Source organism: Aedes albopictus, chromosome 3 (assembly GCF_035046485.1).
Source record: "Aedes albopictus strain Foshan chromosome 3, AalbF5, whole genome shotgun sequence".
Classification (NCBI taxonomy): domain Eukaryota; kingdom Metazoa; phylum Arthropoda; class Insecta; order Diptera; family Culicidae; genus Aedes; species Aedes albopictus.
This window is the reverse complement of record NC_085138.1, coordinates 325,929,482-325,954,620: the sequence shown is the minus strand read 5'-3', so window position 1 is coordinate 325,954,620 and position 25,139 is coordinate 325,929,482. Positions and strand designations below refer to the sequence as shown.

Genomic DNA, 25,139 nt, shown 5'->3' with positions numbered 1-25,139 from the left:
AAAAGTTTATTATTTTCCATTCGCGATTGAAATTTCGACGGATAGTTGTTAAAAAATTAGCTGAAATAGGCTCAAAACAATGTTTATCCTTCTCCTCGCTTTCCAACGGCTTGACAGCGACAAATGGAGATATTGTGACAACAGATTTTATTACATCCGCAGCACCTAGATAACAATACTCTTCAATCAATCACACAGGTTCAAAAAGGTTTAACATAACCTCAATCTTCAATGTTTGGCTCCGAATGTTTGGCTCCCGCTAAGAGAGCATATTGAGTCAGTCCGCGACACTCAGGTTGTCAAAAGTGAACCAATGTGATGTCTTTTGCAACCCGTCGTTTCACTTTCGTTACGTCAAGGTTGACCTCGAATGTCAAACAAGACCTGCTCATCATTATTTTATTTTCGAGTTTATTAACTATTCTGTCATTGTTTAAATTCGGAAAAAATACCATTGAGATCAGAAAAGCATGCTCCTTCGTGTTATGTAGTAAAACCGGGAAAATATTTTACATTTTAGGACCCTATTCCCAAAGAAACTCCTGGAGAAATCCCAGAGGAACTCCTGAAGGAATTTCTGAGGAACGAACACATTGAGATATTTGAACATGTGAATGAATTGCTTAGGAGCTCCTGGTTGAGTTTCCGAACAACTACTGGGAGAATTTCCGAGGAAGTCCTGGAGAACTTTCCGTGGAACACTTGCACGAGTATCCGAGGAACTCCTTGAGGAATTCCAGGAAATCTCGATCAACTGCCGTAAAAATTTGGAAGAACTCATGCAACGTTTTCCAAGGAACTTCTGGAGATTTATTAAAAGTAATTTCGACATGAAATCCTTGGAGTATTCCCTAAGAACTCCTTGAGAAATTTCCAAGGACATCTAGAGGAAATTTTTAGGAACTCTTGTAGAAAGTCCCGAGGTACTCCTGCGGAGGAATTTTCGAGTCACTCCTGGAGATATTCACGAGGAAAGTATGTATGAATTCCTTAGGAACTCCTGGAGAAAATTTCCGATTAACTCCTGGAGGAGTTATGAGAAACTTCCGACAAAATAACCGTACAATTTCTGGAGATGTTCCTGATGAACTCCTGAAGAAATTGCTATGGAACTCCTATAGGAATGCCCGAGGAATTCCATAAGAAGTGTCGAGCATCTTCTGGTGGGATCCTTTTGTAATTTCTGGGAAAATTCCTGAGGAACTCCTGGAGGAATTTTTGAGGAACTCTTTGAGGAGTTCCCGATGAATTTCTGGAGGAATTCTAAAGGAACTCCCTTGTTCCCAGAATCATAAACATTCTTAGAGAACTGAAGCTGTTTTGAAACATACCGCAGGAAAAAAAAAACACATTTATTACGTTTTGCCGCAGCGGCATCGCCGTGGAATTTCTTTTAATACTAACCGCAACGGTTCCGCATTCCGTTGCCGGCCCCATTGCGATTCCCACTTAAGGGGAAACATCAAGAAATCCCATTGCAATTTTGCATACAAACTTCAGAGGCACAAATCTGACGAGCAAAGCATCGAACCAAGCCGCACTTGTTTATCCTGGCTTTGCCCACTTGCAAAAAGAGGCAGCTTTTCCAAATCGAGCGCATTTTTTTTTACGAATTTCCAAGATTGGTGCTCTTGAAAACGTGAGTAGGGAACCAAGTCGGCCATTATATTCTCTGATGTTTCTTCTTAATATCCTCTGTATGAACTCCTGCTAAGATCTCTGAATGAATTTCTGAAGAGATCTCTCAAGGATCTCAAGGAGACATTTCTGATTATAACTCTAAAGTAATCCCAGACAGATAGATCTCTTGTAGGAATTCCTGAATGAACTCCTGGAAGAATCCCTCTATAGTAGGAAAATTATTAAATGTTGTTTTGTAGGATTGTTTGGAGAAATTCCTAGAGGAATCCCTAATGGAATCCCTGAAGGACCTCCTAAAGACAATTCTGTAGGATTATCAAAAAAAAATCACTTAAGAAATCCTAAAGAACTTCTAGAAGAAGTCGTGAAGGAACTTCTGAAGGAATCCTGAAGAATCTCTTTAAAGTATATCTGAAAGAACTCCTAAACAAATTCTTGAACAATTTCTGTAAGAATCCCTGAAGTAGCCTGAAGAATCTCAAATTATGGTACGCATCTTGGATTCAAAATTGGCGTCAGATATGAAATTTGGTTAAAATATGTTGAGGCATTCCAGAGATATGCTGGGACATACATACAAACATATAAACATGCAAACAAACATACAGATTAGCATAAGCATTAAGCAAGTCGCACAAATTCGTAGGTGGTACAGTCCTAGATCGCTTTTATGAGGGTTGCCTCCTTCCACATGCATACAAACATACAGATAAACATAAAAACAAGCATAAAAACAAATGTAATACATTAGCTTTCGTAGATAGATAGATAAGATAGATAGTATAGATGATTAATTCAAATAAAATAGTGTTTCATGCATTTTTATTAATTGAGCATCAACATTTCAAATGCGCGTAACTGTTTTTGTAAACAAGAGTAATCACGCTCTTGTTTACAAAACAACAGTTACGCGCTTTTGAAATGTTGGTGTCGAAACAACAAAATCAATACAAAAAAAAGAAGAAGAAACCCGTAAAAAAGAGCTTGACAGGGCTCGACGTTCTAGCTCGACATCAGGCTTACGTCAGTCTGATTCGTCGAGCTCCAGCTCGCATGTTCGAAGCCCGACAGCTTGACGCAAACGGTGCAGAATCGTTTGACATCAGACTGACCGTCAGTCTCTGTCAGTCTTACATCAATCTGATGTCAAGCTCTGTAAGACTGACCGTACACTGAACGAAAACCCCCGCCGTCCAGAGAATGATTCGTCATTCAGTGCGATGCAGATCTGCAGAATCTCAGTATTGAATGATAAGGCAACCGAATGATTAGATCTCGTATGACTGTATGAAAATCATCTCGTTAAAAAATTAGAATTGATACAAATTATAAATGATTTTCTGCTTGAGGTTTGTTGTGATTGATTATCATCTCAAAACCATCTGAAAGCATTTCCCTCTATGCCTCATGCCGAAATTCATTCAATCTGGTGTTCAGCATGCGCTCGTCGTCTAAAATAGTATGGCGGAGTTTGTTTGCCGGAGGGATTGTTCCAAGGATTGTTCCAGAAAAATATAATAATTATACGGATTGCGCATCACGAAAGGTAAGAATGAATTATTTAAATATCTGTTAATTATTAAACCAGCATGATTTGTCATTTACTGTGGTCATTAAATCGGTATTTATTTATCTTGTTATTTACAGGATATACTTAATTGCGACATAGAACATCCCTCCGCAAATGGAATTTTGAGCCTCCCAGATTATCTCACGGATGCGCGTATAGGCCAGAGCCCCGTACAGCACCAACACAGTAAGGAATATGTGAATCCGTCGACCCATTTTCGAGACAAATATGAAACATTTATTACATAGCATTTTTTATAGGCTCAAATGAAATATATACATGTAATCCTCTAGTATATGGTGTATTCATTTGGTTTTTATTTTTATTGAATTTAAATTTTTACTTGAAACAGATCCCACATCAAATAAAATACAATATGGAATGAAAATCATTCATTCATTGGCTTCCAATTAGGTGATGAAAATCATCCATTTTTCGGGGTTGTCATCATTCAAATTGTTTTGATTTTGAAGAAGATTTCATCAAACGAAAATCATCCAAATCTAGTCTTAAAATAGGCATGGGGCTCGGATGAGGCAAAAATCATTCAATTTATGGCGGGGGTTTTCGTTCAGTGTAAGACTGATGTCAGACTTACGTCAAGCTTACGAAATGCACTGCACTGAACGAAAACCCCCGCCATAAATTGAATGATTTTTGCCTCATCCGAGCCCCATGCCTATTTTAAGACTAGATTTGGATGATTTTCGTTTGATGAAATCTTCTTCAAAATCAAAACAATTTGAATGATGACAACCCCGAAAAATGGATGATTTTCATCACCTAATTGGAAGCCAATGAATGAATGATTTTCATTCCATATTGTATTTTATTTGATGTGGGATCTGTTTCAAGTAAAAATTTAAATTCAATAAAAATAAAAACCAAATGAATACACCATATACTAGAGGATTACATGTATATATTTCATTTGAGCCTATAAAAAATGCTATGTAATAAATGTTTCATATTTGTCTCGAAAATGGGTCGACGGATTCACATATTCCTTACTGTGTTGGTGCTGTACGGGGCTCTGGCCTATACGCGCATCCGTGAGATAATCTGGGAGGCTCAAAATTCCATTTGCGGAGGGATGTTCTATGTCGCAATTAAGTATATCCTGTAAATAACAAGATAAATAAATACCGATTTAATGACCACAGTAAATGACAAATCATGCTGGTTTAATAATTAACAGATATTTAAATAATTCATTCTTACCTTTCGTGATGCGCAATCCGTATAATTATTATATTTTTCTGGAACAATCCTTGGAACAATCCCTCCGGCAAACAAACTCCGCCATACTATTTTAGACGACGAGCGCATGCTGAACACCAGATTGAATGAATTTCGGCATGAGGCATAGAGGGAAATGCTTTCAGATGGTTTTGAGATGATAATCAATCACAACAAACCTCAAGCAGAAAATCATTTATAATTTGTATCAATTCTAATTTTTTAACGAGATGATTTTCATACAGTCATACGAGATCTAATCATTCGGTTGCCTTATCATTCAATACTGAGATTCTGCAGATCTGCATCGCACTGAATGACGAATCATTCTCTGGACGGCGGGGGTTTTCGTTCAGTGTGGGTCATCCTGCCTTACACTGAACGAAAACCCCCGCCATAAATTGAATGATTTTTGCCTCATCCGAGCCCCATGCCTATTTTAAGACTAGATTTGGATGATTTTCGTTTGATGAAATCTTCTTCAAAATCAAAACAATTTGAATGATGACAACCCCGAAAAATGGATGATTTTCATCACCTAATTGGAAGCCAATGAATGAATGATTTTCATTCCATATTGTATTTTATTTGATGTGGGATCTGTTTCAAGTAAAAATTTAAATTCAATAAAAATAAAAACCAAATGAATACACCATATACTAGAGGATTACATGTATATATTTCATTTGAGCCTATAAAAAATGCTATGTAATAAATGTTTCATATTTGTCTCGAAAATGGGTCGACGGATTCACATATTCCTTACTGTGTTGGTGCTGTACGGGGCTCTGGCCTATACGCGCATCCGTGAGATAATCTGGGAGGCTCAAAATTCCATTTGCGGAGGGATGTTCTATGTCGCAATTAAGTATATCCTGTAAATAACAAGATAAATAAATACCGATTTAATGACCACAGTAAATGACAAATCATGCTGGTTTAATAATTAACAGATATTTAAATAATTCATTCTTACCTTTCGTGATGCGCAATCCGTATAATTATTATATTTTTCTGGAACAATCCTTGGAACAATCCCTCCGGCAAACAAACTCCGCCATACTATTTTAGACGACGAGCGCATGCTGAACACCAGATTGAATGAATTTCGGCATGAGGCATAGAGGGAAATGCTTTCAGATGGTTTTGAGATGATAATCAATCACAACAAACCTCAAGCAGAAAATCATTTATAATTTGTATCAATTCTAATTTTTTAACGAGATGATTTTCATACAGTCATACGAGATCTAATCATTCGGTTGCCTTATCATTCAATACTGAGATTCTGCAGATCTGCATCGCACTGAATGACGAATCATTCTCTGGACGGCGGGGGTTTTCGTTCAGTGTATCCCGCCTCTGTAGCTGTCAAACTATCCCGCCTTTTCGCACATTCGAATGTTTATGCCGCGCGCCATCGGGCAACACCATTTCGAATTCTTCAAGTTTGATATTTTGCTAACATGTCGGCAAACGCCGATAAAGAGAAAAATTCTACCAAAATGGTACGTTTTTGCGGCTATTTCCGTTCTTAAATTGATTGTAATCGATAGTGCCAGTGCCAGTGAACATTTTCCGACAGTTTTCCGCGCGATCGGCGTTGAAATGGCGTGTCGGCAGCAGTTTTCATTTTTCCGCTCGTTCGGATACGCATCTTTTTTCTAATGGCGTTGTGTTTGTTTTTTAGTGCTCGCTTTCCTCACTACCGATGCGCTGTGCCGTGCATTTTGTGGGCTTGGTGGATGTGTGTTCTCTCCGGATTTTGTAATCCGCACAGATTCGTGTGTGTATTCTTGCTTTGGGCCGCGGTTTACCGTTTCTTTTTTTGCGAAAGTGCAGTGGATTGTACCGGTACAAGCTTGAAAATCTGGTTGGTGGGGGAAATAACAGTGCATTGCCAGTTCCGGCTGGGAAGTGGCTTCATGTTGGTTTTTTCGTGTCCGTGATGGTTCCGGCGAATGAAGGAAGATACGGCGTGAATGCAGTGATTTTTTGGGGTGAATGTGTGTGAGGCTGCTTCGTGGATTTTTTATTCTTTTACCCACACGTTTTCCATGTTTCGCACACGTTGATTAATCTACAGGGGCGTGCTTAGGAAAAGGGAGTCATCGTTAAAATACGAGGAAGGCAAAAATATACATTTATTTTTAGTACAACGTGAACGTACTTTACCAATAGAAATAGAAAATGGCTAGTTATTCTACTACTTTACCAGTCCAGTCACATTGATTTCACAATGAAAGAGCCACGAAAGTCAAACACTATACGATTTTTCCTCTCCTTGACATGAACAATAGATACTTGACTCAGATTTACTGAGAGGCCATATCAAGCATAATTTTTCAAATCGACGTATCTAACTTTTTCACTGATCTGAGTAAACTCATGGTCAATGTTGACGACCATTTCACTAAAATAGTTTTTTATAAAAAGACTTTTCATAAGTTTTTTCGTGCCTAACATCACCAGGGATATAGCACGCACTAGGTAAGAAACAAAACCTACTTATTCCATATCATTTTCACAATGAATTTTGACAAAAATACACATACACCGGGTTGGTTAGAGATACGTCATGCCAGATACGTCGCTTTTGTATGGTGCCAGTTTGGTGTATCTCTTACTTTTGATTTTGGCTAGATACGTCGTTTGGTTTTCTCATATATCAAAACGGTGTATCTATCAGTAAAGTTGTAAACATCAAAATAGTTAGATACGTCGTTTCGAAAAATATGCTTAGTTAAACAAATTAAGCAATAAATTATCAAACAGTGATGTGGATTCTTCAATTTGCTTTATGAATCATGCATACAGCAGTTAACCCGGATTTGTTTACATTCTAGAGTTACGTCGGATTGAAAAGTTATGCTTGATATGGCGACAGGTAATCTTTGTCATAACCATAAGTAGGAAAGCGTAGATTATCTGCTACGTGATTCGAGAAAAGTATTGACAAGACTCCCCCTTAAACTGTGAAGGACCGGTCCAATATTTTTCAAAAAATCTTTCACTATGACACTTCTAACACAGACAAGCAGACGTATCACAAAATGCGATAAAAATCATCGTCACGAACGCATAATTACGCTGTGTTTCGCAAACCCACTGAGTAGATGGCAGTAGTAAGCAAACGTCAAACACGAGCGAAAACGATGCGAGCACCATGAGTAAGCGATTTGCGATCTACAAAATATTAGAATTATCTATTTAAAAGGTAAACGATGGGAAGTGAGTGTGACGTCTGTTTGTCTGTGCATCTAGGGTCGCAAACCCCTGTTCTTTTTTCTCATTCCATAACACCAAATTTTGTAATTTCGTCGAGCAGTGTAATCATTGAAGATATAGGGGATTGTGTATTTTCGACAGTTTTGCTCTCTTCGTCGTGGGGGGTTTTTGAAAGCTGTTAAACTCAGAGTTGGCCCCCAATCCTTCCCAAGCAAGCTGAATTATACAACCAGGAAATATTTCCAATATCGCATCGAAAGTCACACAATCTTGCACACCCGCGTGCATCCCAGAAGATTAACCTTTCGAAACTCGCGCCGTTGCTCGCCACCGTCAGCACCGCGCCAATGCTGAGTACAAAAAGCGATATTTTTTCATCGTGTTGTACAAAATACAACAGCGCGATCGTTCGAGGGTTAATAGGAGAACATACTCCTCCTAATGCTGCCCATGTTTCGTGTTAGGGATGCACAAATAAACGCCATTTCGCACATGATGCACGCGTTCGCTCGGACGAGACCTAATCACTTACCAATCCTAATCACATACGGCAAACGAACGAACGATACAATACAACCAACGCACACCCTCACTAAATCTAGTTGTTTATTTATTGATACACACAGGCCGAAGATCGCGAAGAAGAGAAAGCTACTAGCCCCACCGCCGAAGCCGAGGAAGAAGATTCCTCCAAGGTAGAGGCAACCGCCGATAGCAAGAAGAAGGCCGCCGAGGTATCGAAAGAAGAGGATAACGGTGAAGCCAGTGACGATAAGGAGGATGCCGCTTCTGGTGAAGATGAGAAAGGTAAGGTGAAACAGGGTACATAATGATGAAACAGGTAGTACCTACATTGAAGTGGTATAAATTATTCAATGCGGTAGAACCAGGCGAACAGCAACAGTTAAAAAAATACAAATTTTAAAATATTTCATGGTTATCTCCCACGATGACTATTATTCATACTTGAAATAATAATAACGACATGTGCAGTTCTGTTTCTAAGTAGAGTGCTTGTACAAGTCGTGGCACTACCCAAGGGAAATTATATCTATGGGGCTGTCCATTTATTACGTAAGGGAAATTTTACGATTTTTTGACACCCCCTCCCCCCCATGTAAGATTTTTTGTATGAGAACCCAAATATTTTTGTATGGCGCGTAAGATTTCTCCTTCGTTGGCATAGTCCCCTCGTTCGGCCTATCTTAACGTATACCGAAAACTCAAACAAACACGCATAACTGGATATCAGAAAAGCTATGCGCCAAACAACTGTAACATTTCGTATAAATTTCAGCTCTTTGGAGCATTAAAAATGAATGAAAATGTCACTTTGTTTAGCTTTTGTAGACGCCATGATTCTGCGGCTTAGTGGGTAGTCTATACATCTGACCATAAATGGCATGATTCTGGAAAATTTCGAATTGACTTTTCAATAACTGAACATTTGGTGCGACGATCAAAGACGCTATTTTGAACTTGTGTATTTGTTTTCAATGAATAATAACTATTTTACAAATTGAATGTGGGCCGAATATTGAGGACATTTTTTTCACTATGTACCCAAATCTTGGCCCATCAGTAAAGTGACGTCAAAACACCGATAAAAAGACGTCAACAACATTTCTTGCGTAAGAACCAGAAAGAACGAACAGGAAGAAAGATTTTGTGTGCAGAGACTGTAAAAATATAACACAATAATAGGGTTGCGTTATTTTCGTTACTAAATCAAGAAAAACTTTAGTTAAAGTGATTTATTTATAGTTTTGTGAAAATGTAATTTAAAAGTAAGAAGGGTGAACTAACATAGATAATACTTCAGCAGAAATATTGAAAAAATGAGATAATTAGTGGTTCTAGTGCATGGCAAGCAATAGGCCAACGTTGTATCCACTAATAGGCCAATTTTTGTACCATAGACCAACGTTGCATACCATCGCATCGAATCTTTTTAACGTAATTAAGTAAATTCTTGAATATTTACGTTAGTTTACTTTCAATTGGTGAAACATGCATTGCCTAGAGTGTGTAATAGGGTCAACATATCATTTCTAGTTGTTAAACAACAAGATGCTACACTTTCGTTCAGCTTCGATACAGCTCAAGCTGGAATATATTTCGGTTTAGATAAGCATACACTGAGGATACTGCAACTCCGAAAATCATACGAATCAACTATGATTTTTTGCCACAAGAATTTCTTGCGAAAATCATGATTACGAACTATGATTCTGGTATCAAAGCGCCAACTATTATTGTCATACTGTTACTGTATAAATTTCATAACACTCACGTATGAAAATCATTCCGATAACGTATAAAAACTGAAACTTTGTCTTATCACTATCATACATATTTTTGTGAAATATTTTGCACAAATTAAAAAAAAATCGCAACATGGAATCGAACCGGGAACGTCAAGGTTAGCGAGCGCGTGCTTTACTCATTCGCCCATCGACGCTTCGGAAGTTGAAGTGGTTAGAAGCCAATAAAAGGTTTTGTTGTTTTAAGCAATGGTGTTTCATAGCACATCTTATGATTTTAATACGATGCTTCTTATGAGATTTTTCATACGACTAGTCTTATGGATTTCGCTTTTCAATGTATAAAAAGCATACGAGAACTATGAAATGATGAAAACAATTAAAATAACAGATTCATAAGATGTTAACTATGAAAAACATACGAACAGTATCCTCAGTGTAGATTTAGAATATTGGACTTACAATTTAGTGTAGACTTGGTGACGTAGATAAAGTTCGATCGATGGCTTCTCAGATTATGTTGGTCACTGTAACCATAGATAATAATGTGGTTGTAATTACCATTGAATTAGGACTGTTACTTAGACTTACATTCAACTAGTGTCTTAAATATAGAAAATAGCTATTGGATGATCACTTTTAATTCAATCGATATATCTGTTTGGGAATTATTTGAGGTTAAATTAATGAACATAGTAAATTGAGAGAAATTCTGCAAGCTTACGGTTAACATTGGTAACGAATTCAAGTATGTTAACGATTTCTCTAAATTATAATCTTAGATTGCTAATTTTTGAGTAAATATACCCTTATAACTTCAGTAATTTGATAATATATTGCTTATACACGATTCACGCTATATCATCATTGTTGACCAATCTTTGTTTTTATCCTATCATTCTCCCTTGCTATGGCAGTCGTAGGTTAAACCTTATCATCACAGCAGTTGGTGTGAGTAGCTCCTACAGAGCCGCACTCAGACAACGGTGCAGAGTTGCCAGACTGTGCCGCAACACTAGTGCTATTAATTCATGAGTTATGGTCAAAATTGTCAAGGTGGCTTGCAAATTAGGCCAAGGAATGGTACATATACCCTACACCAAACTGGCACCATACAAAAGCGACGTATCTGGCATAACGTATCTCTATCCAACCTGGTGTATGTGTATTTTTGTCAAAATTCATAGTGAAAATGATATGGAATGAGTAGGTTTTGTTTCTTACCTAGTGCGTGCTATATCCCTGGTGATGTTAAGCACGAAAAAACTTATGAAAAGTCTTTTTATAAAAAAAAACTATTTTAGTGAAATGGTCGTCAACATTGACCATGAATTTACTCAGATCAGTCAAAAAGTTAGATACGTCGATTTGTAAAATTATGCTTGAACTATCCATCAAAATTTCCATAGCGAATGGAAAATAATAAACTTTGAAAACGAGAACAAAATCGGAATGATGGTGGATTGATCATGTTTACCATTTCCGAAGAGCATCGCGACGGCGTGTTTGACAATCGCTCTGAGAGAGGTGGTTGCAAGAAAATTGAACGCTCGTGCGTGTTTATAAGCTGTGTGTCGAGAGAGTGTAGGTGTGTGTTAGCTAGCTTGAAAAATAAAACCGTTTCTATTCGCACCACCTAGGTATTTATAATGGTCATTTGGCGTAATAGTCGCTTGGCATAACAATAACTGAAGTAGTATTGATCATGTTTATGTATAATTTTTCGCGTCAATATCTGTTATATTAAAATACACATCATAGACACTTCACGCATTATTTTGCATCGATGCTAAAAATGCATGTAGGTGCATAGACCAATTATTGACCATGGAAAACTTAATAAAGGTCAAATATGGGATCTTAGGCAGTAAAATGAGCGCAAATTATTCAGGTTCACAATAGTCCATTTTACGAGCCGATTTTATGAATGAATTTTGACAGAAGGTAGCGTCCAATAACCCGTAAAAACCAATATCATCATCAACATTGTTGTCACTTCGTAAAATGGCTCATATTCAGTTTCGCACAACATCCAGAATTAGTCCCTATGATCATTATGCCAAGCAACTTTAGGCCAAATGGCATTATGCCAAACGCGGTAGACCCAAAGTGCTCCGCTGAGTTGTGGGTGTTGCATATGAGGCATGTTCGGTGGAAGGGGAGCTTTCCATGCTGCGTATATTGTCGGTCCGCAAACGGGATACAACCCGCTGTTCTCTCAGTGAACTCAGGTCGCTCCATATGGTCCAGTATCCTGTTTCATCTTACGTAGGTAGGCTGGGTTATTCATCTGGGACCACTGATGAAAGGACCTGAAGGGGGTCCTTTTAGTACACCTCGGTGTAGCATGATTAAAGAGCGGACTACTCGGAAACGAACACACGATTTTTGGTGCGGTGGGGGCGTGAGATTGTACACACCAGGTTAGTCGAGTACAACTGGCCTTAACAGCAGCTAATAGTTTGAATCAGGGTTGTTCATAGTCATCGGAGCTGAAGCATAATCACTGCAATCACTGACGACAACGGGTAACAAAAAGTTTGCGTAACTGAGTCAGTAGCTCTTGAATATTTTTCTTCAAACACCGTCAGTAAGTTTGCTGGTCGCGAAGAAAAAGTTTTGCCGTTTCTCTTCATTGGCATTTTCGTTGAGTGGCTTGCACCGAACAGGGCAGGCGAACGTATAATCAGCCTCATGGGAATAGCTGATCAGAAAAAAAATGCAAAAATGAAACACGCCTTCATTCGGAATCGAACCAAGAACCTTCAGATTGGTAGCAAAATAACCATACCATCAGAGCTAATTCAACAGCTCCGAGACTGAGGCTAAATCGTCAATAAAAGCTTGACTGATTCGCCTTTTGTCTGAAATCGGATGCCATGTGACGAAAACATGTTCGATTTTCGTCGTTGCATGAGACAAAAGAGAATGACGAAAACTAGGTATACTGCCGTGAATCGCATATCAGTCCCATCTTTGCTGGATTTCCTATGCAAATGGGACAGATATGCAATTCACGGCAGTTTTATTTCGGTTCATCCTAGTCGTGGTTTATTTGTCGGTCGCTGATGATGATGCAAGTGACGGAGTTTTATTTGCTGACGAACTTTTTTAATTTTTCGTCGTTGGACGGTGGCGAAACAGATGGTTACCATCCCTGGTTTGAATGGCCTTTTATAGATTAAAACGCCAAGGGTTTTGGGAGTTTATTTCAGTGGAATGGACTGACCCTGAATCGTGATGGGACGACCTCTGACTCGATGAGTGTTGCAGATATAGCAACGTACACTATTGCAGAAACAGCATTAGCTCGATAACTGAACTGCTTTTTGATTGGGCGATCAATAACTGGAACAAAGTCCAGTTAAAAAGCAGTTGTCTGTCAAAAATAAACGAAATTTAACTTTAAAATCAGTACCGTCTACCCCCGTTGGTTTGATATCATCTAATCTGAACACTTTTTAATTTGACCCCCTCTAATCTGCACAACGTTCAAACTAAAAATGGTTCAAACGTCATTCTGCTCATGGAACGGGGTGAAACGGAACGCAGAATCAAAACAAAACAGCAAAAAGGGTTACCATCAGTGTGTTTTTCGATGCCCACAGGGTAACTAGATGTTCAAATTAAAAAATGAACCCCGCTGGTTTGCATGAGATGTCGTTGAACCAACGGAGGTAGACGGTAAACATAACACAATATAAAAATAGCCCTGGCTCCGAGAACACTGGACTGAGCGCTCGAACGGCGCTCGCGATTTTCGCTAATTTTGTCTGAAATAAGTCGCGTTCCAGCAAACATAGTTGTAATTTACTTTCAACTCATCATTTTTCGGAAAATGAAAAGCAGTTTTTTCGTTCAAAACAAAAACTTTTGCCATGAAAATATATTCACTACATTCCATTCGTCGTAAGGAATACAGTGAATACATTTTCATGACAAAAACTTTTGTTTTGAACGAAAAAACTGCTTTCAAATGTTTGATGATGACGATGATTTCAATGACGAATTGTTCAACGTTAAAGCAAAGGTGCTTTTTTATTTCTCTGAATCTTGTTTCCTTTAAAGCTTCTGTCAAACTTCTGTTGTAGCTTCTATGTAGTTTATGTTTAAAAAAATTTCTCAAAACTGCAAAATAAATTGAAAGTCGCAACTTCTAGTGGCTCAGAAAAAAGTGCTCTTTTGTAAAAAAAAAATCGATTTTTTTTTAAATTTCAAAACCCAATTTCATTTTTTGTTGAAAATAGTTTTCTTATTGTCCAGAATTGTCATTATCGATTTCAACATCCTCAAAATAGACAAGTGCATCGATGAACTGAATTCATCGCGGTCCGAGAATTTTGACACTAGGGGCCGCTTCCAATCAGAAGTGAGCGATTTCCAATCAGAATGGAACGGGAATGGCCCCGCTCTAGTGTCAAAATTCTCGGGCAGCGATGAATTCAGTAACAAAATTTGAAAACGACGTATAATCAATGCTACACCATTGATTATACGTCGTTTTCAAAATTTGTTACTGAATTCAGTTCATCGATGCACTCGTCTATATCGGAGCAATCCAAACCTCAAATAGTCCATTTTACGAGCCGATTTTATGAATGAAATTTTGACAGGAGGTAGCGTCCTAACCCGTGAAAAGCAATATCATCATCAACATTATTGCCACTTCGTAAAATGGCTCATTGTCGCTTCTGTGACACATTCTCTGCTACTGCTACCGCAGAACCCTTCGTTGGTTCCAAGCCCTTCGCTACTGACAAATGGGTCTCATCCATTAAGAACGTGATTGGCTTTATAAAGCTAGTCTCACCAGAATGGGGGGGAATCACATTGTAATTCAGAATCTATTTATCTATGACATAGATTCTATGTATTCATCAATAGTGGCACGAATTTTCCAAATGGAGGAGAACGTACCTCTGGAGCCGACCTATTGTTATCTGATTCATCAATATTGGTCTCATAATTGGTCTTGGAATGGAAAAATCGTAAAAAATCCCCTACGTAATAAATGGACAGCCCCTAATCAATCGATCAACTTTTCAATTTGCCAGCATTTGGTCTACGAGTTTTATGAACAGTCCAATTTAACTACATCGTTTCTGGTAAACTGCCTCAGGAGGTTTATGTTATGTCCTATCCAAATCCTAGTTTAATGGTTTCAGCTCTATTTAGCCTTTAGGTAGTCATCTTTAAAAAAATAGTCGATTAGTATAAACAATGATGTGCTCAACATTTGCATGTTTTTTTCTTGCTTCTCAGATGAAGAAAAAGAAGAAAAGCCCAAGTCGAAAAAGTCCTCCGACGACGTGAAATCCAAGAAGTCTACCGATAAGGCAAAGAAAGCCAAGGATGAAGCCGACGGTGAAGATAATGGGGAAGAAGAGGAAGAAGATGTAGAAGAAGAAGGGGAAGAAGAGGAGGAAGATGAGGAAGAAGCCGAGGAGGAAGAAGAGGCAGAAGAGAAACCGAAGGCCAAAAAGGCCGCCAAGGAGAAGCCGAAAGCGGAACCCAAAGCTCCGGCTAAAAATGGCGAGAAGAAGCCAGCTTCAACCACTGGAAAACCTCTGGGTGCGATCGCTCTGATCGACGCCAACATTGTGAAGACGAAAATGGATGTTCTGCAACCGTTGCACATGATCGTCTACGAGAAGGAAGGCAAGGCTCCTCACATGAAGAGAAACTTGAAAAAGTTCGATGGCTTCAACTTCGAAGTTGATTCCGAGGATTACAAGAAACGATTAGAAGCGGTGGAGAAGTACGACGAGAAGAAGCTTGCTCAAACAGCGGAAGTTCTCACACTGGAAACCAACGGATCAAAGGAGGAGCTTGCCGAAAGGATTCTCATGTTTTTGATGAAGCCCGATGGCGATGAAGAGCTGCCTCAGGAGGAAGCCGAAGATGAAGAGATGGCCGAGGAGGAAGAGGACGACGCGAGTGAAGAGGAAACAAAGAAACCTTCCAAGCGAGCAGCTCCCGCATCTGGAAGGGGTCGCGAGACGTCCAAATCGTCAGGCGGTAGACCTAAGCGATCTACGGCCGGTCGGGGCTATCAAGGTATGTGTTTTGGTTTTGGTTTTTCTGGGGTGGTCACTCGAAGTTGGTTCAATCAAGGTTCATTGAGTGACCCCTCTACCTCTCTCAACTTCTCGCTATTGGATTCTTTCGCTATCCCTTACCTGCCTGCACTAACATTCTCGTTTCCAAAATTGACCGGAATTGCTAAAATTGCTCTTATTCGATAATTGTTGTAGACAATTCCTTATATGTAGATTACTCCAGTTCCGAGGAGGAAGCCAAGGCTGTCAAGGCACGTCGCCGTCGCAACGATTCCGACAGCGGATCTGACGTGAGTAGTATCCGTATCCCCGCGGTTGTCCTGTGGAAGTTTGATGGTAATAAATGCCTGTTTGTTTACAGTACAACCCATCGGCGGGTTCTGATTCCGATGCCGGCAAGCGGCGGTCTGGTCGCGCCCCCGCACGTGGAAGCCGAGTCTCAGCGCGGAGCCGACGTCGTCAATCCAGCGAGGAGGAGGAATCCGAGAGTGCCAGCGAGGATGACTTCAGCGATGTGAGTACTGTTCTGTATATCCGCAAAACATCAGGACAGTTAGTACTTCTGAATGTTTATTATCTTGAGCTTTACACAATATTTAAGCAAATCGTCTTAAAAAACGGCTCACTTAAAGTGCTAACTTTCGGTAATACCAAACCGTGTGGTTAAATAACATATGTACAGATGGGTAAATTATTGGTTAAATTGAAAAAAAAAATCCACAGCTCAGGTGAGATTTGAACTCACGACAAGTTAGACAAGTGCTTTACCAACTAAGCTACCGAGCCAATTAATGACACGGCGATCTTCAAAGAAGTTGTCCACAAGATAAATACATTTTACTTAGTGGACGGTTTACTTTAGAAACAGCTCACCAGGTGGGATAAAAATTTCTACAAATACCGGGTTGCATTGTATGAGCGGAGATTCTGATTTAAAAAAAATGTTGCACATAAAGTTTGAGTCTGCAGATAAATGATTCATAATCATAAGAATGTGAATTCTTAGTGGAATTACAAGGAACAGTATCTAAACCGAATTTCTTTTACTAAGCATTACAAGTTTAAAATTATTACACAATACGGATTTTGGATAAGTTTTTTGAATAAAAATTTCATTGGAAATTTCACTTGAAATCAATGTGGTAATGAAAATTGTTGTTAAATCTTTTGTTGAAAAATCACATAACTTTGCAAAACTTTTTTCAAAATTTTCAAAATATAATTTGATGGAATCGTACTTGAATATAATCCATGTGAAAACTAAATGGAAACAATGTGAAAATTCGTTTCAGTGTAGGTGCACAAATCAATTTTGGTACCTACGACTTTGCCTACAAAACACAGAAGATTTACGCTTACCACATATACAGTAGAGCTTTACTCCAGTCAATAACACACTGAAAATTCGGAAACAGGTGAACAGTGATTTAAGTAAATTTAACAACAATTATGGATAACCGAGTGCAATTCATAAAATGTTGCAAACCGTTTATTGGGCAGAAGTGTTCGAAAGAGCTGTGACATCTTTCAATAAACACTATCAAAAAGTTGAAATTAATTGGTTTTGTTGGAGCATCACCATTGAACGCCAGTTTTCGTATTTGCTCGTCCTGCCGTTTAACAGTCGACAAACTAGCTGTCTCCTCATCATCCCAGCAAAACAGTACTATGTCGCCACTGAACCCCACAAAAAAATTACAGGACGAGCCCAAGAAAAAGAAGGCTAAACCAACGGGTCGGGGCCGGGGTCGTCCAGCGGCCGCCAAGCCTGCTGGCAGAGGTCGAGGCCGCAAGCGGAAGGCAGAAACCGAAAGCGAAGAAGAGGAAGACGAGGAGGAATCCGAAGTAGAGAGCGAGGATAGCGAGAAGCCGCAGAAGAAAACGCCAGCCAAGGGCGGCAAAGTGGTAGAGAAGAGTAAAGCAAAGAATGCCACCCCTACTAAAGGTGAGTATGGAATGCCGATAAGCCTACGATTCCGGATTTGTTCTCAACGAAACGTGAACAACTTATCAATTACAGGACGAGGTCGACCGAAGCGAGATGCCCCAGCGAAAAAATCGAAACGTGATGAAAGCTCCGAGGAGGAGGAGGAAGAAGAAGAACCTGAGCTGGAGGAGTCCGAGGACGAGAAACCTCTAAAGAAGGGCAAGGAAGAAAAGGAGAGTAAGAAAGAAAAAGAGAAGGAGAAGGAGGGAGGACCCCCGAGCGTAAGTTTCCAAGTGAAGATTAGTTGAGAGAACTGAACACTAACCATTATAACCATATTGTGGGTTATTTTTTGTTTCCGCAGGAGGACGATATTAAGGAATTCCTAAAGGAAATCCTCGAGGAAGCCAACCTGGAGGAAATCACCATGAAAACGGTCTGCAAGAAGGTGTACGCCAAGTATCCCGAGCACGATCTGTCCCATAAGAAAGATTTCATTAAGGCTACCGTCAAATCTGTAAGTAATCGTGTGTAATTGATCGCTTCGTGAATATATGTTAAGTATTCCACGCTCACCCATTCCCTTTTTGTTTCCCAGCTTATATCAACGTAAGGACTCCGTCAAAAGTAAAATTTGTGTTTTCGAGTTTATGCACGTTTTAAATCAACAACAACAACAACTGCAACTATATAACAAGAATTTAAGCGATAAAGTCCTACATCACGTGATTCTTGCACGTGTGGGACGTTCAACGGGATGATCTATAAATGGAAGCAAGCACACAAACAGAGAGAGCGAGGTTTGTAGGGAAGCATGTAACGAAGGAATGAAAGCCAATCACAGAATGTCCGTTTCTGCCGCAAGAAGGAATTATTTTGTCAAGTGTAGTCAAATCACAACCGTGTAAGGGTGGTCCCATATGTCGGCAATCCAGTAAGAGTAAGCATCCCCTCACTTCAGTGCAGAAGGCTAGTATTTAAGAGTCAGAGATCGATTTATTGCACACAGACACATTCATCCACAGACCGGAAATCGAAACCGTTAGCATTCACAAAATCAGCTTGATGTCACTTACAACAACAACAACAAACTGTCATTTGATGATGCGCACGACGACAGCTCGTCTCTGTCCCCAGGAGTACAAAAACTATTTTTTGGTTTCTTGATATTTGGCATCAGGGATGGCATTCCGCACTTAAAATGTGCACAGTGCAGCTCATTTTCATATTAAAACCGTGCACACTTGCACTCACACTGAGGAGCATGCCATCTCTGTTTGGCATGATCACTTCTATTATTTTTTAATAACAGTTTATTGACTTTATTTTGAAAATTAAAACTCTTGTTTCTCGCCACTAGACGATTGAATTGAATGAAGTTTTATTTCTTCAAGTTTAAAGTTTTTTTTCCTCTCGTATTACATGTAGAATGTTCGGTGTACTCGAAAAAATCATATATTTTTTGGCATTAAAGTTCGACACACTACCTTATATTATTTAATAGGACAGGAATCTATCTTTAACCTATTAAAATCCACAAGAGGAGATCATTTCGATAAAATAGAACTCAAAATAATTATTAGCGATAGGAGCGCAATAATGAAAACAAAATTTTATTGCAAAAATTCTAGAAACGACACGTAGAAAAAAAAAACAAAAAACAGATGAGACACAAGCTAAGTCGTGTTAATGCTACTTGACAGAGAGTTTAGTTCATTTTTTTATATTCGAGAGTAATGTAATGATGAAAAAGCGCGCTATATAAATTGCAGTGTTTAAAATAATTATTATAAATACAGACGATGATGGTATGAAAACAAAACAATATTCAGATACAAATAAACAATAACTAGGTGGACCCTTACTCTATAGAACGGATGCTTCTTATTTCGCTATCACAATTTCTAGACCTTGAATCACTCCATATGACGATGACCTTTCCCGGCCCTATATAGCTATGCACGAATATTCAGCAAGACCCCAAGACCATGCTGAGATTCAGATAGAGCCTCCTCTTTGATTTCGTGCTAAGAAGAAAATGTTCTATTCGGGGGGTCAAGAACATTTTTTTTGTGATTTCTAGAACAAATTTCTGAGAAATAGTCATTTTTGGGTATTTTTCACCCAAAATGTGTATGGGAAAATCGCTCTTAGCCACAAATGGCAGTAAGTACCCTGTTCCACACTGGCTGGTGGAATCGGAGAAGGGAAATCGTTGGATAGGAAGAATGGCTCGTAACTTGGTAGACGACTCCCTTTCTTACAGTGGACTGTATCTTTCGGAATAGAAAGCAGACACTTAGGAATTCGTACTAGGGCTTGACACTAGGAACACTATTGTCGGGCCGCCACCAAACCGGACTTCGCACAATCAAGTCGCGACGCGACCCAACTCGCGACGTTTTTTTTATCATGTCAAAAGTAGTGCGCATCCTTCCCGTTGTTGTCAGCAACACTGCGCACTAGATGCGAAACAGTTGCGACACTTGTGGACCAAGAAAATTGCAATTTTTGATTGAATGTCGGTCTTGATTCCAACCGGATGGACAATACAAGTACTTCAGAAAAGTCACTATTACTTTACTCAACACTTTCTTTATTTCACTTTCACACTTTTGATCCGATTATATTCGCGGTTAATTCAAACTAAAACTCCGGGTCGGTTACAATGCTCCTTTTATACCCACTTTGGGTACTTCTAGAAATTTCGGGTAAATTCCAGTTATCGTGTTGCTAGATGATTCTAAATCGGTGCTCACCATCTTTGTCGCTATCGGTGCTTACTGTCCCAGTTGTCAAAATGACAGCGTTCCGGTTCATCGGTGCAGTTTGTTTACGTTTTTCATGGCAATGCAGTTGAATTGCAGCGAGTCGTAAGTTTTAATCGGTTTACTGGTTCGGACATGAGAGTGCGGTCGTTCCGGGAGTGCCAAAATAACGTTGCGGTGGTACCACAAAGGGTTATTCCCGCAGGGTTGGAGGAATTCCGTGCTGAACGGAACATACCCTTTGTTTTCATTTGCTTGATGACTTAGCGATACTGATTTTTCAACATTCTTCTACCATAGACACCGGAAGCCGCAGGGAGTTATGGTACCTATATCTCCAAAGATTTCCAATTGAATTCTCAAAAACCGGTATCTCTCCTTGACATTGCGTCTAGCAGCGATTAGGAAATTGAGTGTTTGTGGATGCCCCCAAAAGGGAGTCTTGTCACCGCTTTTGTGGAATCTTGTAACTGATACGCTATTGAGGCAACTCAATAATAGCGATTTTCCTACTTTTGGCTTTACCGACGAGTACCTAACATTGTTGGTATGTGCATCAGCACCCTTTTCGACCTGATGCAAACCGCCCTTCAGGTAGTTGAGGGTTGGTGTCGCCAATATAGCCTTTCGGTTAATCCGAGTAAAACATCTATTGTTCTTTTCACGGAAAGGCGAAACCGTAATGGCGCTCGACCTTTGCGTCCCTTTGATTCTGAAATCGATGTGACTGAACAGGTAAAGTACGTTGGAGTTATTCTTGATTCCAAGCTTTCCTGGACACCTCACATTGAGTTCAGAATCAAGAAAGCTTGTATGGCCTTCGGGCAATGCCGGCGAACCTTTGGTACAACTTGGGGTCTTAAACCCAAGTAGGATCAAATGGATTTACACAGTAGACTACTCTGATCGAAACTCTGTTTTGCTAAATAACAATGAAACATATCTCAATATAACGAAAATCATTGAATAATAACATAATAACGGCTAAGAACAAGACAGACATCTACCCTCTTGCTCCATATACCTTGGGAGCTACAAGCACACTAGCGCCACGAACGACTTCAAGGAACAATATCGTGAATGAGTGTGCATGCGATGCTACCATTTCCGTGTGCATATTTGCATGCACACGCACACAATCATATTTGAATGTTCCTGTGAATCGTTGAGGGCGTTGAGTTTCAACCTCGGTTTCAACCATGTTGCCTGCAACAGGGTGGGAGCTGTCTGCACGCAGAAAAATTAGACTGGTTTAAAACAATAAAACGCATGGTTGATTTTTAAACTGAGCATTTACTTATTCCAAAGGTATATTTCTTTGCTCTAACTTGGAGTTTATCAATCAAAACAACGAACTCCCATCATGAATCGTAGTGTGCGGCGTCCAAGTACGGACGCAAAAAAATCAGACCCGAGTTTTTTCACTTTTTTGTGCCTGTCATTTTTTTTTCGGAAAAAAGAGTTTCTAGTGAAAATTTCCGAAATACTCGGACAAGTTGCAAAGTTTAAAGTACAAGCAAAAGTGCAATTAAGTGATGCAGAGCGTTGGAGCTGCCAGGATTAGGATTACCGAAAACGACACGGTATGCTGCGGACGGAATCGAACACACTCAAAAGCTGCAGAATTTCAAGTATCTTCGCGAACTTCGTAATATCTACAGCAAGTGTTCCAGGAGGTTTGATAACGTTGTCTCGGCTCGGATTGCAAGAATGCGGTTGTTACTCGTGACCTGGAATTGCTGTGTGTCCAGATTGTTATGTGAAGTTCTTCCATACAATGTCTTGTAACACCCGGATGAGACGTGCGATGTAGGTATCTTTAGAGTTATGGGATGAAATTATGGTGAGGACGATTCAATTCAGGAAGGTGACTCCAACATTCGGGAGATGGTGGCGTGTCGATCGTTGCAATGCTTGATAACCAATAGTAAATAATTGGTTGGACAACAATATTGCGGAGATTCCACCTGTTTAGACTCCTGCGCGAAAATTAGTTGCGTGGGCCCACAGATATAAAATCAGACCACGTCCTGGTGTATATTTAACGCTTTGTTGTTAGGTACACATTTGGTGATAGTTTTGCATTATTAACAAACATTTATAATTCACCTACGCTGAAAATGAGCCTAATAATTTATTTGCGTCGGAATCTATAAATCTTCACAACGGGCAATATTTAACCTTCCAGGACGCGCGCCATCAAACAACCGAAACTGCACGGCGCTCGCGCTGTATACGAAAAGCGAGGTTCTTTGGTAGAGTTGTACTTTTTACAACAGCGCGCGCGCTGAAGGGTTTAACATAAAATGTTTTCATTATTATTTAATCATAGCTTCCAGGCGGGTAAACGTGATAACACAGACAAACAGACGTCTCACTCTAATCGCTCCTCATCGTTACTCTTTTTAACGGTTAGTTCAAATATTTTGTAGTTTGCAAATCACTCGGTCACGGCGCTCGCATCGTTTTTGTTCCTGTTTGACGTTTGCTCACTACCGCCACCTATTGAGTGGTTTGCGTAACACAGCCTAATTAGCATTGGGCGATTGTGTTTTCGTGACGATGATTTTTATCGCAATTTGTTCCAAGTGGTACGTCTGTTTGTCTGTGGTGATAATATTACTTGGTTGGTTATGCACATGTTGAAAAGATTATTTTTGTGCACGATGTGATACGTATGTGTAGTATTAATTTTATAATAATTCAATCGCATAATTTAATCCTACTAAATTCCAGATCATTCCCAAACCAAAATCCAAACTTTTTTTCTATTTACGAGGGCGTCGGTGAGTCGCTGACCTCTCGATAAATAGATATCATCCCTTTCCTACTATCCCTTCCCATCCACATAACATGTTTCTTATCGTTTCAGAGAGCGATCAATGGCGCTTAAGCTTAGGCTTGTTAGCCAGGACACAGTGCAAATACCTATGCCCCATCCCGAAAACAGAAAGGCCCATGGAGTGACAAAATCTTTTAGCTACGTCACTCCCAACGTTGGTGTTTGCATATACTAAAACACTCACACCAACACATCTACATGGTCTACTCAACTATACTTACATAATCTCAATATTGCCTCTTCACTCGCTTATAGTGAATCCCAAATCAACCCATTCCAAATATCCAACTCCTTGACACTTATGGGGGCGTCGGTGAGTCGCTGACCTTTCGTAAAGTAGGTGTCATATCATCACATCCTTTCCTATCCTCGTAACGGAGAAGATGGGCGTGGCCGGCAATGAAAGTTCTCATGTCTTTCTTACTTCAACCTCTGATTGGATAGCTGTTCCTTCCAAAATAGCATTCCATAAGCAATCGGAACCTGAATCGGAATAAAAGTATTAAAGATATCAGGCCAAACATTTCAATAGGTCCTATCTGCATTTGAGAGGCTCTCTTTGTTCACTTTCTCTTTCAGTTATTGAAATATAATGGTACACTTTTTAACTGTTTTTGCAGTACAAATTAAAAGACGATTGTTTTGACCATCGTTCAATGCAAGGAGACAATCATAATTCAAATAAACAGCTGAGTTATTAACGGAAGAGAGGGAAACCAAAGAGAGCCTCTCTTCTGCAGATTGGACCTTTAGACATGTTTCGCCTGATATAACATGACAACTTTCAGTGTTCAATCTACGAATTACTCCGTTACTACGCAACGCAACGCAAAACAACGAACTCCCATCATTTCATATAACGTTAAAAACTTCATTTGTTTCTACAAAATGGGGACCACAAATATGGCCCGGAAACACTCACACATCTTCAAAATTCTTACCCCAACATCGCCACCACGAGGAAAGTGTAGCACATCCATCACCCCAACTTCCAAGTGCAGTTTTGGCCGTGATGGATAACGCGCAGGTACTCAACACAGCATCCACAAAAAGTTGGTCGGTTTCGCCTTTTTGCCTTTTTTAACCCTTCTCCTTTCCATCCGCTTGTCGAGTGTCTAAAAATAGATTTCCGAGCTGCTGCAGGAGCTGCCGTCACCAACACAATCACATTCCGACTTTGTTAGTCACAAAAGTGCAGTCGTTTAAAACAATCTGTTATTTTATGTTGAAACTACCAAATCTTAGTTTGTTCTGTCAAAAATTTCGTCAAATGAAAATATTTGTATTATAAAACAATCCAACAGTTCAGTTTAAACTAGAAATCAATTGGCTTCTTTAGCGGTGTTGAGCTAATTCCATATTCTGAATCTGCATGTCAAACTGAGCCGAAATCCAAATTTTCATGAATTTTGGTGCCCGGGAACCTATTTAAAAATCAATTTGAAGTTTGTATGGGAGTGATTTGTCGAATCACCCCTTGTCGCTTTTTGTACTGGGTGGAGCTGTCAAACAGTACACAGCTGTCAAAAGGTGATTTCAAAAAATCTCTTTGAAATTGATTTTAGGTACCAAAATAAAGTTCTAAAAATCTGAAAAAAAAA

General features: G+C 39.4%; 1 protein-coding gene across 2 annotated transcripts; it reads left to right on the top strand.

Annotated features, from left to right (window-relative positions):
* Positions 1–5,808: 5,808 nt before the first annotated feature.
* On the top strand, positions 5,809–19,802 carry LOC109426927 (protein DEK). Of its 2 annotated transcripts, none has more exons than XM_019702490.4 (9): positions 5,809–5,958; positions 8,305–8,485; positions 15,205–15,999; positions 16,215–16,291; positions 16,363–16,515; positions 17,703–17,946; positions 18,022–18,209; positions 18,293–18,445; positions 18,527–19,802. In XM_019702490.4, exons 1-9 carry the CDS (start codon positions 5,917–5,919, stop codon positions 18,539–18,541), a joined length of 1,848 nt encoding a protein of 615 aa, XP_019558035.3. In that variant the 5' UTR covers positions 5,809–5,916; the 3' UTR covers positions 18,542–19,802. The 2 variants fall into 2 exon arrangements, with proteins under 2 accessions (XP_019558035.3, XP_019558034.3); XM_019702489.4 differs by having other exon boundaries at positions 16,197–16,291.
* Positions 19,803–25,139: the final 5,337 nt, after the last annotated feature.